At 41.9% G+C, this 16,800-nt stretch overlaps 2 protein-coding genes and 1 long non-coding RNA gene across 4 annotated transcripts in view; 2 read left to right on the plus strand and 1 right to left on the minus strand.

Annotated features, from left to right (window-relative positions):
* LOC145451792 (adenylate cyclase type 10-like) overlaps positions 1–16,800 on the plus strand; it is a 44,759-nt gene that overhangs the window by 22,105 nt on the left and 5,854 nt on the right. Inside the window, exons 14-30 of one of the 2 annotated variants that reach the window (XM_080330024.1) lie at positions 2,772–2,838; positions 2,900–3,077; positions 4,785–4,989; positions 5,061–5,146; positions 7,236–7,359; positions 7,421–7,543; positions 8,458–8,589; positions 9,018–9,143; positions 10,630–10,735; positions 10,800–10,866; positions 12,333–12,501; positions 12,559–12,673; positions 13,715–13,866; positions 13,937–14,041; positions 14,756–14,862; positions 14,919–15,060; positions 15,847–16,041. In XM_080330024.1, coding sequence (XP_080186150.1) covers positions 2,772–2,838; positions 2,900–3,077; positions 4,785–4,989; positions 5,061–5,146; positions 7,236–7,359; positions 7,421–7,543; positions 8,458–8,589; positions 9,018–9,143; positions 10,630–10,735; positions 10,800–10,866; positions 12,333–12,501; positions 12,559–12,673; positions 13,715–13,866; positions 13,937–14,041; positions 14,756–14,862; positions 14,919–15,060; positions 15,847–16,041 — 2,199 coding nt within the window. The remainder of the gene's footprint in view (positions 1–2,771; positions 2,839–2,899; positions 3,078–4,784; positions 4,990–5,060; positions 5,147–7,235; positions 7,360–7,420; positions 7,544–8,457; positions 8,590–9,017; positions 9,144–10,629; positions 10,736–10,799; positions 10,867–12,332; positions 12,502–12,558; positions 12,674–13,714; positions 13,867–13,936; positions 14,042–14,755; positions 14,863–14,918; positions 15,061–15,846; positions 16,042–16,800) is intronic. The other variant, XM_080330025.1, reaches the window with a different exon arrangement.
* LOC145451821 (uncharacterized) overlaps positions 1–16,800 on the plus strand; it is a 176,377-nt gene that overhangs the window by 8,575 nt on the left and 151,002 nt on the right. The gene's annotated exons all lie outside the window — the stretch shown is intronic.
* On the minus strand, positions 10–16,764 carry LOC145451808 (uncharacterized). Its single transcript, XM_080330047.1, has 2 exons — positions 16,747–16,764; positions 10–2,363 (listed from the first exon to the last, which is right to left on the minus strand). The coding sequence occupies exon 2, from the start codon at positions 2,088–2,090 to the stop codon at positions 1,398–1,400; it is 693 nt and encodes a 230-aa protein (XP_080186173.1). The 5' UTR covers positions 2,091–2,363; positions 16,747–16,764; the 3' UTR covers positions 10–1,397.

The following is a 16,800-nucleotide window of genomic DNA, read 5'->3' on the forward strand; positions in this document are numbered from 1 at the left end:
TTGCACGTTGTTTAGACATCTAAACACCACAAACCTACACCTACGTACCGGAAATTGTACAACATACCGGTACATCTAAACTCCACCAAGCTACAAGATCGCGGAAATTGTACACCGCATAAGCACTTCCTTCGCTTCTGACAGCTGATCGCATGTGAATCGGCCGACTTTTGTCCCTATCTACAGCAAACAAAGCTACACTTAGGTCGCGGAAGCGGTACGAAATATGAGCAGCTCCTTCGCTTCTCACGGCTGATCGCAGACTGTCGGCCTACTCCGGGCCGCGTTGTCTGACGTCACGCGCATATTGTCCAATCCCGAGCTTCTAGATATCCCTGCATTACTATTTCGGTTTTCATCCAACATTCTGAATTCTGGCATATTTCGACGTTCAGACTGATCTCTCACAAATGACACAAAATACTTAAATGGAGGGTAGCAATTTACATCATTCATCTGTGCCTTGTACTTCGACACTTTACAACACCACTTATCAATAAGTGATGGAGGTAACTTTTTCACAACGTAAACATGATTTGACGAGTAATCAAGGGTGCCTAACTCTGGCACAAACCGTTTGTTCACAAAAACTTGCTCCAAGAAATCAGAGAATTCTTGCAGCCCAAGTCTATCATTTTCCTTTATATGACGCCAATCTTTCAATTTATTTAGAAAGGCCTGCCCAACAACGACAGGGCTTCCATACCTACTTCGCAGGTCACTTATTGCTTTCCGATAAGATTCTTAGGTACCACGCAAAAAATAACATTTCACAACTTTCAACGGGCCCGGACCAAGATGTTATTTCAACAAATTCATCTTTTCATGAACACAATACACTCTATCTTCAACTAACGCTTTGAACGAATTTTCCCATTCCATATAATTAGTTTCATCGCCATCAAAAACCCAAACTTTTATGTCAGGTATTCGCGTCAACGGTTTCATGTTGTATTGGCGGTCAATTGGTATATCAACAGAATGATTAACGGGCGTCTTTACAAACGTGTTTCGGCCGGTTTCTTCCGGTTCAACCTGTGGGACATTGTTCATTTGCACAGGAGTTTTATCAATAACTGAGCCGTAGGATACGGGTTCACTAGATTTGACATTACATTGCCTTACTTCATGGCGCACATATGGGTTACTAATAACGAAGTTATGTACCTTCTCTTCCGAATTCAATACGGGAACCTTACACCGTATATCTGTATAACTTGGTTCTTCACGTACGACATCTTCATCGTCATCAAAACCAAAGGAGTTTTCCTATCTTTCAATTTGCTCGCAAACTGCGATCACGGCTAGTTTTTCAGCAATTTGACACTTCAGAGACAATTGCGATAACTTTGCTTCATCTTCGACTAACTTTCTTTTCATCTTTGCTTCATCTTCAACTAACCGTTTTTTATTTCAGCTTCTTGCTCCGAAAATTCCAGTCTTGCTTTTAAAGCGGCTGTTTCTTTTTGGTGATCATAAATTTGCTGTTTGTGACTGGTGCGACTGTTTTGTGTGTGATGGCTTGATCTCGAGCCGGCTCCAGATCTCGCTCGGCTACAGACGGATCCATTTTCAGATGGAAGCATCACGAAATCCGTAACGGCTTGCCGAACTTTCTCGAATTCTATTTCAACCAACCTCATGCTGTTGGCGAATTCCTTTGTTTCCGTATTCTCGGCGTAGTTCGAAATAATATCTCCAGTAATTTTCTTCAATTCGTTTCGATGGCACACAACTCTTTTCATTTCTTCACGCACTTCATCCTCATTTGTGGATAGCGCTATGGCAGTCTCAGTTGCATCAAAACATCTTTCAACTTCTCCTTTTGTTTCACGGAACTGACGTTCAAGTTCAACCAATCTCCGATCGAATCCATGGAAAGTGCCGTCACTAGTGGTTGGAACATCAGAACCTACTGACTTGCTCTTCGCGGGGCTCTGGTCCACAATTTCTTTCTTGACACTTCCACGTCCGTCTTCAACATTCTCTGAACTTGAAGGAACTGGGCAGTCAGCACTCTCTGACGTTGCCACAGTTTGACTTTGTACGGCTGAGCAGTCAGCTATCTCTGACGTTGCTGCAGCTTCCATGACTTTCAACTTTATGACTGGTAAAGTTTCTGACTGTAGCGGTCGCTGCAACGACTTGTTGCAAGACACGCTGGTAAAGTGCTTGATTGGACTCGACGCTACAGCTACAGTTCCCGTTGTACGCACTAGTCAACTGACTAATGACCGCTCTGAGTATACTCTTGCAATCCTGATCACACACGCAGATCCAAGGAGCTTTATTTAATAGCACAGAACAGCCAAATAGTAGTAATTAGTGGTCAGAAACTTGTAGATTTACCAGGTTCAATGATACTGCGGTTCAATAAGAAATAGAAAGAATAAATGGAGCCAATTGTCTATCTTACGACTGAAGCGCGAGCGCGCCGACCTCGCTGAGAACACGTGCGTCGCAGACTAACTGTGCGGTCACGCTTGTGGCTTCGAGAGTGACCTATTTACGCTTTCGCGCACAACGGAATTGGGACAGCCATTTACACCATTACTTATAAAAACAATAAAAACAGGTTTTAAACAAGGACCTTGTTTTAAAAATGTTTGTTTTAAATTGATTTTTGTTTCAAATGCAACTCTAGTCGGGACCGCTAAAGTCCTAACCTCTTGCAGGAAACTAGTCACGGACCGGTGGTTGAGAAACACCGGGTTGAAACATTTATCTATCAGATCCATAGCATCAACATAGAACAACATATCCGTCTTCAGTTTCAGGCTACCCGTCGCGTCTTCTCGTCCTGGGCCGAGAAGCTGCCGTGGCGTAAAAGCAGTACAAGTACTTCCACGTTACCTGGCTTGTATATGCTATCACCTCGTTTCAAACTTCCGCTTTTCAGCTCTGATGGAGATGCTCTCGAACCAAGAAAAGGAGAAGGCAAAAGAGAAGTCGAAGGAAAAGCTAGTCGATGCGGTGGAGGACGTAGACGAGATCGTCAGGGAATGTAGAATCAAACCGGGATACGATATTTACGACTTTCCTGTGCCAGTGTCAATCAGGGCTATGGCGTTAGCGAGGTGAATTTGATATTTGATCTAGTGCCAACGTTTTACTAGCGTGGCTGCCAATGCAACTTCGAACTGTAGGGCTGAGTACACGAATCTGATTCGAGTCACACAGTAAGAGTCAGTTTTCGAATACTGAATTCACACGCTTCTTGCGTCTAAGAATAATTTCTTTAAGAATTATCGTGTCGATGATTACTTCAGCGATGGAGTCATACCATGGGACAAAGGGTCCGTGGACAATGTGGACATGGGTATGCGTCACAATAGCATGTGGCTTTAAGTTAGGGTTGAGTGTGGGTCAGATATAGAGTTAGGTTGTGGTTGTTCTTAGTAGGGATGGTGTGAACTTGAGGTTCACGTTCGCGTTCTGTGTGTGAACCTCGGAAATTTAGAGGTTCGCGTTCACAACAGAACTATGGTAGGTTCTGCACTGTGAACCTTTTTCATATATTACAATTTTCACTTCAATATGATATTTTTGGTTCGAATATATTGCATTTCAACTGCGGGCCACTCTATGCATGACGCTGGCAGCATAAAAAATCAACACAAAACGAGCATGCACCTTGACAATCTAAAAGATTTTACTGGCTTTGTTACAAAAGTTTGCACGAAATATCCAGCTTCCCGTTTATGAATATTTAGTGACTCTCTGCTGTGAGCTTGACCCGCAATCACACAACATCACGAGCGACATGCAGTACCTGCAGTCACCGTATGATGCTTATTCAACCAATCAATGAGATTGATATCGCTTTCTGATGTGATAAATCTAGCAGTCAATCTTGACTTCATATGTTTACTGTATCATTAAAACAAAATCCGTGCGATTGAGGTGTTGGCTACAGTTGTATCACTTGTGGGGTCGCCTAATATCGGTGCCAAATATGGAAACATGTTTTACGCTCTGCCCAATGTAGCAATAGTCAGCCGCCGAATACATTGTCCGGTCTGGTGAAGACCGTTAAGGCGTAAGCTTATATTCACTGGCAACTTCTCGTCGAAATTGTCGGCAAAGTCACGGATGATATTGATTTTATGGGAGTATTATATCATTTGACTGCCTCAGTTGATACATATAGCGAGGTTTCAAACGCCAATATGTGTTTAAGCATTGTGTCATTATGTGGCCCGAGTCGTCGCTAGGTATCGTGCACACTAATATAGGCTATCACTTAATTGAAATGTAGGGTTGGAATTAGCAATATGACGTCACGTGACGTCATGAGGTTCACGTTCGCGTTCACGCAGAACCTTTTAAAAAGGTTCGCGTTCACACGAACCTGAACCTTTCAGAGGTTCACACCATCCCTAGTAGTTAGCTTATTAGTAAATTTATAAGTTAGGCTAACGCTAGTTTTGGGGTTATAAAGTCAAATGCTCAACGGTAGTTTTGTATTGTGTTGCATATGCCCAAATGTCTGGCGAAGGCGCCTATTTTTGACTTCGGCTCTGTGACGTCATTCGTTTTAACAACGTTTTGAAGAATCTTGGTTACGTCAAATGCCGCCACCCAAATATTCATCTCGGCTATATCATATGTGAGCATATGTGTGTGAGCGTGACAGTAATAGGCCTACCTATAAACCGCACACAGTTTACCAGTTGTTGATATCCAATTTGCTTTACCTGACAGAACCAATATATACTTATCAAACCTTACTGATACAGATAAGACAGGATTGCGTGTCTCATTATCCCAATCCTTCATTCCAGATTAGATCGGATGAAGCAAGGCGACCAGATGATCGCAAAGTGCGCTGCCGTGATCGGCGTGAACTTCTCCCGCAAGATGCTGAGCTCCGTGGTTCCGCAGTACAGCCGGCACAAGTTTCGGAAGAGCATCTACCAGCTCATGAGATACCGCGTGTTCCGGTGCGCCTCCTCCACCGAGAACGAGGAGAGCTTAAACTGGAAGACTGTACGTATTGAAGCTCCTTACATGGTGTGGTGTCTAGTCTATCGGCTTAAATCTGTCCCGCGTTGCCATAGGAGGCTCGGATAACGCACGATGTGTCGTGCACATGCCATCCGCCGGAAGATCAAGAAAATCTGAGTGACGAGGAGATATCTTCGAGGTATTTACATTAGATATACTGAAGTAACAGAGTATTTTCTGTGGTAATCTATATCAGAAGCATAGCTAACCAAATATTGGAGGCTGTCTGATTACTTGCCCCCAAAGAGTTCTTCTGCAGATATTACCCAATTCAAATCAAGTTTATTCAGACGTTCATGCATGTGGCGCTATCAAATGAATATCCTCGATTCACGGGTGTAAGACACTTAGCCGGGGTAAATTACAACAGGATCTAATAATCGTATATAATCGCGCTATGGTATGGAGCTATGTTCACACTTGGTATTGACTTCATGGGATACACCTGCATTACATAGATTAATAATACAGCTTCCTTGGCTTCAGTTCAGTTTATTATCAATTTCATTATTTAAAACACCACAATACCTCAAAATCGAAAATACAGGAAGGAGTCTAAAAGACTTGGAGTAGTGTTTCGATCGAACACCCACCTTGCCCTAGTACGGGCAAATAACAAACATGAGCATTGCACTCCGAATGAAAAGTAATAGAATGTAGCATAAAAAGAGAAGCGATGGAATTGAAAACTATATAGTCGTGTCTATATACAATCAGAGGTGGTCAGTAACGAAGTACTTCTACTTTTTGAAAGTACTCAAGTAGTTTTCCTCTACTTCTGGTATTTACTCAAGTAGATCTGTTTTTCTGTACTTCTACTTCTACTTCATAATATTTAGTGATCTACTTACTTACTTTTCGCTATTTTCAGTTTGTCAAGTAGAAGTAGTTTAATCCCCAAATACGAAAGATAGGCTGAGGAATTTCGGAGCCTTTTCACGGAGTACCAACGTCTAATATTAATAAAAGTCAAGTAAAGCCCAGAAATTTTGTTGCGCTTTGCGCACAGTAGTTATGGAGGGACAAATATGTTTTCACGAAAGTATCAGTGAATATAATTTGGGTACCGGATTGTTCAGTTCCACTCACACCGCATTGCCACCCATATCAAATATTTCATCTCAGTAAATATGGCCCATCATAACGTTTGAATCTACCGTTTTGCAATCTAGCAATTACCTATCCTATCGTAATCTACCAGCCCATGGCGTGTCCTGCTAATCTGGAAAATCCGGCTTGTTTGAACGCTACTCCTGTTTTAGCAGATCACCTTTGAAGCTTTATGGACAAAAGACATGAAATATATTATCCGCTTTTCAGAAGTGGTATTTGTATTTCACTTTCAATTCCGAGTATCATACTTTGAGTTCTAATTACTTTCAGTTCTTTTGTCTGCAGTATATACATGTTGAAGCATGTGTAGTAATGCCTCTATTTTCCTAAAATAAAGCTACACTAAATATAAATTTTACGATCCACAATATTTGGTATTAACATATACTAATTGCTCAAAGTGTTGAAACCGTATCCGATACAACTTCTCCGTATTGCTCTTCGCCTAAACTTGGAGCCTTATAATATGGGGCAGGGCGCCATGCCATGATATTCTCTAAAACGGGGTCTTCTAGTAAACAAAGGATTATAGTATCGTATTTTCACCTCAATACTATAATTTGCATCCCATGATGATGCGAAAGAATGCTTATTCTGTTGAAAATTGATACCTCCAGGGATGCATCAATACGAATCAAACCTCTCTGCACCTTCCGCATAGTTCAATTTGCAGCTTTTGACAGTCCATTTGAACGAATTAGACTGTTTTCACAACTACTTTCTTACTTGAGTAGATTTAAAGCCAGTCAATTCTACTTCTACTTCAAGTATCTTTAGGAGGCTTATGGAAGAAGTACTTCTACTCGTACTTGAGTAGATTTTTTCGTCGCTACTTCTACTTCTACTTGAGTAGCTTTCTTGACTACTTTGACCACCTCTGTATACAATACAACTATACATAAAGTATTTGGTTGAATCTTATAAACATCACCATCGGCCAGCAAGTAGCGTATGGGTCATGCGTCCGACTTCTCGAATTCCAAAGAACTTCACTTAATCTGGTATCCGCGACTTCTCCGCTAGGCGCCCGACACTCCGGGATACCACATAGAAAATCGATGGTGCTAACTCCTACATGGTGCAGACGAAAATAGACATACTTCATTCCTTGCCAGGTGCGAGCAGCTGGCATTCACAAACTCCCTTGTGCAGGAGACCGCTTACGACCTCTGGCTCAAGAGCCAAAGGCAGTCGTTGCACGAGATGTGCGCGCTGTATCTGGAGTCGAAAGTGAACGAGGTTGGGCGGCTGGGTTCGCGTACGGATGTCGCGATCGTAAATGATCGACAGGTCTGTTTAGATATTCACCACCGGCGTCACTGATGACGTGTTGGTAACGCAATTTCGATTGGCCAAGAGAATGGCTACTGGAAGGAATAGTAATGGGGAGGAAGATCCCGCGGATCCAGGCAATAATTTGAGGGTAAGTGGAAATGACTGCGGAAAATCGAACAAGAGCTGGTGATCAGATGAGTCACCAATTCCTATGTTACTATAGTCAGATATAGCTGGGTTGATGACTTGAGCAAGTTTGGGAAAATTACCAGTTGAAAACACGCTCTGCATAGCGTGTATACTGATTCTTATATTTCGCATACAATTTTATGGCACCTTTTGACCCACTCGGAACCGAGATGGTGCTTATCTTTTTCCGCGGTCACATTTGTGATTCCCTACGGGACCTATACTCGTTCATGTTTTGATTTCATTTCGTTGTCCTATTGTAGCAGTGCTAATAAAATTAGGCCTATCTCTTATAAGTGGGTTTTAAGCTGAAGACGATGATACGTTTTTAAAAAGTCGAGTACATTTCGTCGAAAGCGATACATCCGAATAAAAAATAAGTAACATTCCGGCTCGCAAAATGTTGAGATTCGACTGAGAATCGCCATATAGGCTACTCCAATATCAGTTTACGTGAAAATTCAAATAAGGTTGAAGTACAAATGAAATTTGAATGATATATTGATATTGAAATAAAGCAGAATATTTTCATCTTACACTCGTCAGGGGTAATCGTCAGCAACTAGTAAAGAATTGGAATGGACATTGTATATCAACAATCGTATCACCAAATATCAAGTTATAGTGATGTTCAATGATATCGACTCGAGACCCTGACGCTTCTGTGAAACGCGATTGATATAATTTTCTCATAATATATGAAATTTGCCGAATAGTTTAATATCGTGCTCAAATTAAAGATCCCTCTACGTTCTACTTTACATTACACATGTTCTCGCGTTTTCCGGATTCAAATTCTATCCATCAAACCGAACAGTATCACAAACACCTCGGTCTGATGGTGGAAGTTTGATCTCGTACTTTGCGTCGCAGGAAGGCCAGTCTCGAGCCACGGTTTCGTTGAGGTCCGCCGATTCGACATTGACATCGGAATGCAAGGTAGCGGCGAGGAGATCCGAGCAGAATCTCACGCTCAATGTAGCGGAGGAAGATGCTACGACAGATGTGAGTTCGATTCCGACCAAGATCGCACGATGCAGTGCGACGCCGGTTGGCTGGACGGCCGGTCGTTTTGCGCAATCAATCAATCGCGTCCGAATATTACTGATGAACTAAAGCACATATGAGCTTAAGTGATGGACGATGGTGCAAGTGAATTGTTCATAGACAGAAAGTTATAGCCAGGAAAGCCACGACCAGAAAAATATACCTTGGAGCTAGTTCAGTTTTCACGACAGGCTTAAAATTAGGGTGGTGATATTAGACGAGGTCAGAAATAGCCTATACTGATACAGGTTGACACCTGACTCCAGTTGCATCTCGGGTTGACAAAATTGCGGTTACAATTGTTCGAAATTACGAACTTTTAAAGGAATGGGCCCGGCTGTCTTCTGTCAAATTCAGGCGTGGTTTTTGCAAGGTGTGATATTTAGAGTGATGCCGTGGAAGGCAGTTCGCGAGGCGCAAGGGACCGAAGATTCAGCAGTTTCGTGATCGGTCGCATCAACATGGAGAGAGTCGGTGCTCACAAAATGACGCCGAAGCCGCTCGATTTAAAGGTAATTTCACTGAGCAACGTTTCTCTGTGCTCTGGTAGCCGGCTTTCGGAGTAGGCTACTGACGAGTGACGACGGTTTATTTTATGATATTTGAGCTAGGGTTACTTGGTTTACTGCAGGGTTTCCCATACTTTTTTGAACTACCGCCCCGTTGGACAACAAAGAAAGTACCAATGCCCCTGACTCCCCCTCAACCACGCCATAACCAAGAAAGTTTTCCTATATTTAGTACTGCTAATAATCAGACTAATGGAGGTGGTGTATTGTCAACATCATCACTATCTATTGGGTTGGAGTTTTGATGAGAACAATCTCATTCTAAAATCTCCCCATCCCGTTATCTCAAGTCGGTTTTAAATGTGACTCAGAATCGGATCGGATATACGAGCTGGGCTCGTATAAAGCTCAGGCAAGCTTGAGCATTGGAAGATTCACGTCTCGCTAATTTTCGAGATATTACGGCCGTATCACTGAATCCAGACAGCGCCATTTTCACCTAAGGTTTCATCTCCACCAGTAACGGATATATTCGACTCGCAAATTTAGGATGAGTCCCTCAAGTATAAAGGATATCTTTTCTTGTAACAAGAACGGTAGGTGCGACACTAGGGTGGCAGCACTGTGAAAATGTCACGATCGTTTAAAACAGAGAGTAAAATCACGCAAGGCAGTTTCTCCGAAAATGCCATCGCACCTCTCAATGCAGCAATAAGTTCTCACAGCGCATGATGAACCACGCTTTCTAGGGATTCCTAGTGCTGAATCAGTCTATTGATGAGCAGAATCAACACTGTGAAGGAACAATGGACTTATCTGTTACAGCTGATTGAAGAGGCCGACGAGCCTGAATTCCCTTGACTGAATCGATTATTACTGCGTATTTCGCTGTTTTATTCATCAACCGTTGCAACACTACGCAGTAGTTGTCTTCTTAACCTATACACCTCCCCGATTTGCTCTCACAACTCATTTTTTTAGCCACCGCCTCCCAATCGCCAATTTCATGGCCAGCGCCCCCTTCAAGTTGGGAAATACTAGTCTACTGTTATCGTCGGCCATTTTACTATATACTCAAGATGTGAGCCTGCCAAATTACTTGAAAATACTATGTAAATTTTGTACTGTGGAAAATTCCAGTATTTAGCTTAAGCCACGATGGTTTTGCAATATTTAAAATTCCCAGGCTATTGACAAATAGGTGTAGGCCAACAGGGAATTTTCAAAACGAATTTTTAACCTTCCATTTTGACTTGTACATGAAGTAGGTTCAAACCCATTTCCACGACTGCCGTTTAAATAATTACATTTGACAGGATGCTGTTCCAAAACGGGAAATTATAATCCTTATATCAATACTTAGCATAAATAGATATACAATTACAGTGATGGCAGATTGTCAGATATATTTGAACTCTGTTTCATGATTTAACTCGTCTTGTCGATTCACTTCGTGATTATTATATTGCAAACTTCAACACGTTTCTAGGAGGAAGATCTGCCTGATGATTTCGTATCAGCCGACGACGAGAAGGAGGTTGCGATTTTCCTTGCTCAAGCCAAAGCCATGAATATCAGGATAACTAGGACCTTAGGTGTGAGCCGCAACGGCATTCAGAACTTGGCGACGTGCAAATGCATGAATATTTTTGTTCAAAGTTCCGTTTCAGGCATCGTCGTCGCTTGCTATTGAGAGCAGTAACCACAGCCACTTGAGCACTCACAGGTGAGCGGGGCTCAGGGTTTTTTAGACTGCTGCGAGTGACAACGCATTTCCATTTATATTTTTAAAAGGTCTGCTTATCCCTAATAATTGGTCTTAGAAAGTTTTACTTCTATGATTGGCCGAAAAGCTTAAAACACTAGGATAAGTCTATTTGCAGCGAAGTGTTTAAACTCGAACTTGAGCTTAGAGAGCATCTTGAGCTTGTTTAAATGTGAGTTCAGCGAGCTGTTCAACCTGTGTTTGAACTCGAGCTCGTCGTCCAAATACATAAAAGCATTACTTCCTTGCTTGTCTCTCTTCACCACTGTACGAGGCTCAAGTAGAGAATGATCGGGACACAAAGTACTCTGAATCATAGCTAGGGCCCCAAAGGGGCCTGGTTGCCCTTCCAACAAGTCGCTGCTGAAGAGATTCGGCGTCCTAAACATAGAAGATATGCGGAAACTAGAAATCGTCAAGTTTAAGTATCAGTTCCGCTGCGGTCGTTGCCCCGAATATTTCAATGGCTTCCTTACCTCGGAATCAAAAGCGCACAAGTACATCACACGCGCGTCCACGTCGTCCAAATATCATATGATCGACCGAAAAGATCATCGGTCCATAAAATATGCCGGACCTGATGTGTGGAACAGTATCCCGCCGGCCATCCGACAGTCGACGAGCATGTCCACATTCAAGTCGAAATACAAGCAATTACTATTAAATAAATACAGTCCATCCTCAAGATTACCGGACCACGACTGACCTATCGATCTCGCTTCCCATGACATGCCGTCCTATTCTTGTCGCTTTCTTTTTCTATACTGTCTTCTTTACTTTCATTCAGTGTGCATGCCTCCTCTTTACATCGCCTAGGCCAAGGCGGGTGTCTGATTCCATAGTCAAATCCAAGTCGCTTCGACATCTTCCTGTCTATTCATTGTATCGCATTTTTTGTGGTGTATTGAACTGATAAAATTACTAATAAACCAATGATGATGATGATGATGATGAAATTATGAGACCATTGCGCGTATAATAATCTCGCTGCGAAAGTCGTAGTAAAATACATCACAATGGTAAAAGGGCTTATCAGAAGTCAAACCGGATCTATCAATTCTCAGTAAATACGCCTATCACAGACAGATAATAGAGCAGTATTTTGTGGGGTTAAATCTTTCATTCTCAATTCTAAACATTTCTTAATTAACACACAAATTTCTTACGGCCGTCACAGATTTCGTGGATTCGTGTCAGCATTGCTCCGAACAATTTAACATTTCGATATGTAGGCCTATTACTGCTACTTTGATAATGGAGATGAACCGGTTTCTTACTAGAAACCTTGCACTTGGTACACCAGACTATTAGCGGTGATAAGCACCACTTCTGTTCTACTATCTATAATAATAATAATAATTAATATTATCATCATCTTAGCTACTGGGATGGTGTACTAATGACGTCTAATATGGTTTAATTTCGAGTGGTCGGAACGGGCATGAGGGAAAGTCCTCGTCGAATTCTATCACGGAGAGACGGATGAGCTACAGCCCTATGTGGTCGCAGTCCGTGGGACTGTCGAAGTCTTACGAAAGGCTTCTGATAAGTACTGAAAACGAAGCGCGGCGACTTAACGGATTCCAGTTAAATAAGGTAACCTTGATGGTTTAGAGGAGATGAGAAGTCCGTTGAAATTGATAACGTTCTCAGATATTGAATTCTCCATACGAACTTCAAGACGTGTTCGCGCTGCTGTACCCGCGGATCGTCCACCACTGGAAGAAATCATCGAACACACAGAAAACGATAGAGTATTTATTAAAAGGTATGGCTTCCTTGATCGCAGTACGGATTTAAACCTATATTCAGCTCACCCATGACATATAGCATCCCAGTGTAAAGGAGTATGAATTCGACTGGAACTTTTAGTAAATAGTTTTTACATTCCTAAACGTAGTCTCATTCTAGTCTGGGATTTATCAACATGGTTGACAGTAAACAGATTATGACAAAATAGTCATTGATGATACTCAATTAACAGAGGAAGTAGAGGTAAAATCATTGGTTTCTACTCAATTAGAAGTAGACTTAGGTATTTTCAACACATGTTAAAACTGATTGAAATAGAAAAAAATAAAAGGTACGAAAATCACTCAGGTACATAGTTTTCAGATGTAGATTGAGAGTACACAGAATTGAGTACAACATTCACGGCAAAACCAGAATGACTAATGGTGCCAGTCGCCCACTGTTTTATTCATAAAATGAATACAGGTCTATCCGAGCTATGGTGCTAATTTATACCCCGCAGATTCTGAAATCAAAACAGTAGTGGTTTTGATTCGAAAACTCTGATGTATTGAAGTAAAATTAGAAACAAAAAGTAACTATTCGCAGTAGTAGTACAAACTGGCCACCTCTGATATGCTGTTTGATATTGAACACATGAACACACAATATCCTAATAAAAATAATACATAAATTAAAATAATTTAATAGTAATGACAGTGTTGCAGAAAAAAAGCAATCCATTAGAAATCGTGATTTATACAAAATGGCAAGTTAGTTAGGATGGGGTTTAGGGTTGGGTTAAGGTTAGAGTTCAGGTTAGCTTGCGCTAGGGTTAATGGTAGCCTGGATTATTTTGAATTGACTTGCTATCATGTCACTCGCTATTTTGAATGACTTGCTATGTTGAGTGGCTTACCATTTTGACACTCACTATATTGAATGCGTCGGTGTTATCTATAAATCTATCTATTCGATTAGTAAATTTTGTAGAATCATGTAGGCTCCTACGTTATATACCCGTGAGACCGCACTATTATGGCCATGAATAATATCCCTTTTCGTATTTTCCCCGCAGCCGGAGAATCGTGCATAGCCACACTGTTGTTCACGGAAGCCCAGGAGTATCTAGAGGAGGCGTCCGACATCATTTACAACCTCGGAAAAAGAAAAGACATCGTGGCGAAAGTGGTCGAGAAAGACGACGACGTAGACATGGAAAACGTGAAAGTAAGTAACGCAACAACGGCAAGTTCACCGCGAATTCCAGCGTTATTTCAGTTTTCCTTGCGCGGTCCAGGTGATGAAAGTCGATAGACGCGTGCGGGCGCAGGTGCAGAGTCTGCTTGGGAGAGTGTTTTTTCAAAAGGGATGTCGCGAGCAAGCGCTGAAGCATTTTATCAAGGTTTGTGGAAAATAGTGAAGCAATTATGCTTTGATTTCTCGGCAAAAGAGGTGGAAGTTAGTAGAACCCGACCCGCGCCGATTTTTTTAAATCCGCATCTTTTACCAGTAAAAAGAAATGGTTTGAGCTGAGAGTTCTGTATCAAAATGGAGTCCCGACTCGAGTCGGCCGTATATCTACAAACCCGAGCATATGACTTCAGTATTTATTTCGAACTAGATTCCGTATCCCGTATTCAAGGAATAGTATTGCAAGGTGCGCCTTTGCCGTGGTCCTCCATTTGTATTGACCGGCTTCTTGATCAGTAAGTCCTGGGCTCAATCCCCGGCCGAGTCAGACCAAAGACCTGATTATTAAAATTCATATCTGTGGCTTCCCTGCTCGGTGCTCAGCATTTCCGCGATAGTCTGGAGGGGTAGTGATATACTAAATGGAATGATCGAAGGAACTACCAACGACTAACTTCAACAAACGACATGCTCAATAACATGGGCGTAACGAGGATGAACTATGAACTATTTTGTCACAGTGCCCAAGTTAAAAGTTGGGGCAAGGGCGTCTTCAGCGTCCCTTGACTCCCTGTTGCTCAACGCCTAGCCCTATGATGAATAATTAACTATACAATATCATTCGTCCAATGCGAGACAGGCATCCCGTATCTCCCACGTTGGCTCACACCAGGCTTGAATAAAACTGAAACCCCTATATTTCAAGGCTTTGAGAATTCTGAGCTGCCGTCTACCGCGAAGTCGAGTGCTGATCGCGCTTCGATTGTGGCACGAAAATCGCAAGCAGTCGTTTCACATCAGTTATCCGAACAGGTTAGAACACGTTTGCGATGCCCGGCGGCCTCAAATGAGCCAGCCTCCAATTTCAGATACATTGGCGCAGCCGACAGCGGACTGGCGAACAGATATATCGACCAAGTGCGGTGTCTTTCGTACATATGGCAAATTCTTCTCAATCTTCCGCAAATACCGAATCGCATCAAGCTTGCTAAACTAGTTGCGATGATGCAGGTACGTTTTTAAATTTACATATTGATTAGAGGTCTTTGAAATGGTAAAAGCCGGATGGATCCTGTGACCCGATTCAGTGGTTGTTGCCCCTGTTCCGTATTTACTTTTCTGCCAAAAATATTACAAGTTTCTATCTGCATTGCAAAATCCAAGCAGTTGAACGCTTGTCCGTTTAGTAGAGAAATGAAACGTCGAATTTCAAATTAATTTGGAAATATGGAACGTAGTTTTCTATGTTGGCTCGTAATGTTCAAGTTTGTGGTCTACTTTCACAGTGTGTACGTCACGATGCTGCAAGTGCTGTACCAAAATGATCAAAAGTAGGCTATAGCCTACAGCTCGTTCGAGAACTTTTATATGTGAAAGCTAATGAGAATTTCTGATCAAACTTCGTTAATTTTCGACCGTACAATTTATCGATATTTGGTAGCATAATAGAGTTTGACACACAGCAAAAGTCGCATTACGTTCAAAAGAAACCGATGAACCAAAACCATGTTAGTTGTTTTTAAGATGGCTCTGGCTTATAAACTTCAATAGAACCGCGTGTAATAGTGCAATTTGAAGAAAAGAAACCATCAGAAAACTTCAATATTTGCTCTGGAGTTGCATACATCTGTTGTAGTTGAATTCCGGGTTAACTTTGAGTTTGATGGTTACCGGTCCGCAAAATGGATTTTAAATATTTAGCGTTCCACCCAGCTAAAATAGTTTAAGAAGATCTACCTGATCAATTTTATAGATGCTTGTGTTGGCGCATATCTAATTTACATAGAATGCTTGCAGGTCAATCGGTCTGAAGCTGCAGACGACGACCTGCAGGAATTAATCACGTCGTACACTTACATGATGCAAATGAACCAGTTGACCGGGGACTTGCACAAGGCCGCTCTGTACGAAAATAAGGCGACTATGAGATGCCTGGATCTGCCCATGAGGCTCACCGCTGCGGATCTCTACATCACTGGACATCTGCATTTGGTAATTGGTCAATGGCCAATGGCCATATGTCGTACTTATGTAGATTGCAATTAATCAGAACTAAGGAGGCATGGTGTACAAGAATCTGATCCTTCAGCTGCTTTAGTCGGGAAATCGGGGAAAATGTTTTACCGAATGATATCATAGTTCTACATGACGTTAGAAGCAAAATGATGTGCTATTTTTGTGCATGAAATGCAATTTGTTGTCGCCGCCATTAGGACTATTCCAGTGTTTTCCAACCTGAGGACCGTGGTCCAGTACTAGACCAAGACATTTTCAATGGGCTACAGAGCCATTTGAACATATTCTACTGTTTTGTTATTCTTTAATATAGATATCATGTGCTTGGTTTTGAAAAATATGTTATTGGGAAGGAAATAATTAGCGAGAAAGGTCCTTTTCTCCAAACAATTGGCTTTTAGCACGGTTGATCCGCTGCAGGGCTGTTCAGTGTTCACCCGGATATCAACATGTCGCCTAGTTTTAGTAAAACTTGCATATAAATTGGTTGTGATGAAGTTTATAACACGTTGGGAACCACGAATCGCTATATTTAGTAGACCTTTAGAACACAGACAAATAATGTTGAGGAACCCATGGTGTATTCCAGTGGCTCTTAACCTTGGCTGCAGATTTTGAAGGGGTGGAAACACAGACTGGCAAATATAGGGGCGCTGGGCTATGGACTATTCCATAGCTTACCTTAATACAACCAAATACAGCATTTGCGGTATCATTTTCAACTCAACGCCAATC

This window comes from Botryllus schlosseri, chromosome 12, assembly GCF_051294905.1.
Source record: "Botryllus schlosseri isolate E-star chromosome 12, Bs_hap1, whole genome shotgun sequence".
Classification (NCBI taxonomy): Eukaryota; Metazoa; Chordata; class Ascidiacea; order Stolidobranchia; family Styelidae; genus Botryllus; species Botryllus schlosseri.

Excerpts from the sequence above, each read along its gene's own strand:
- LOC145451808 (XM_080330047.1), bottom strand. The coding sequence starts at position 2,090 with ATGGAAGCTGCAGCAACGTCAGAGATAGCTGACTGCTCAGCCGTACAA.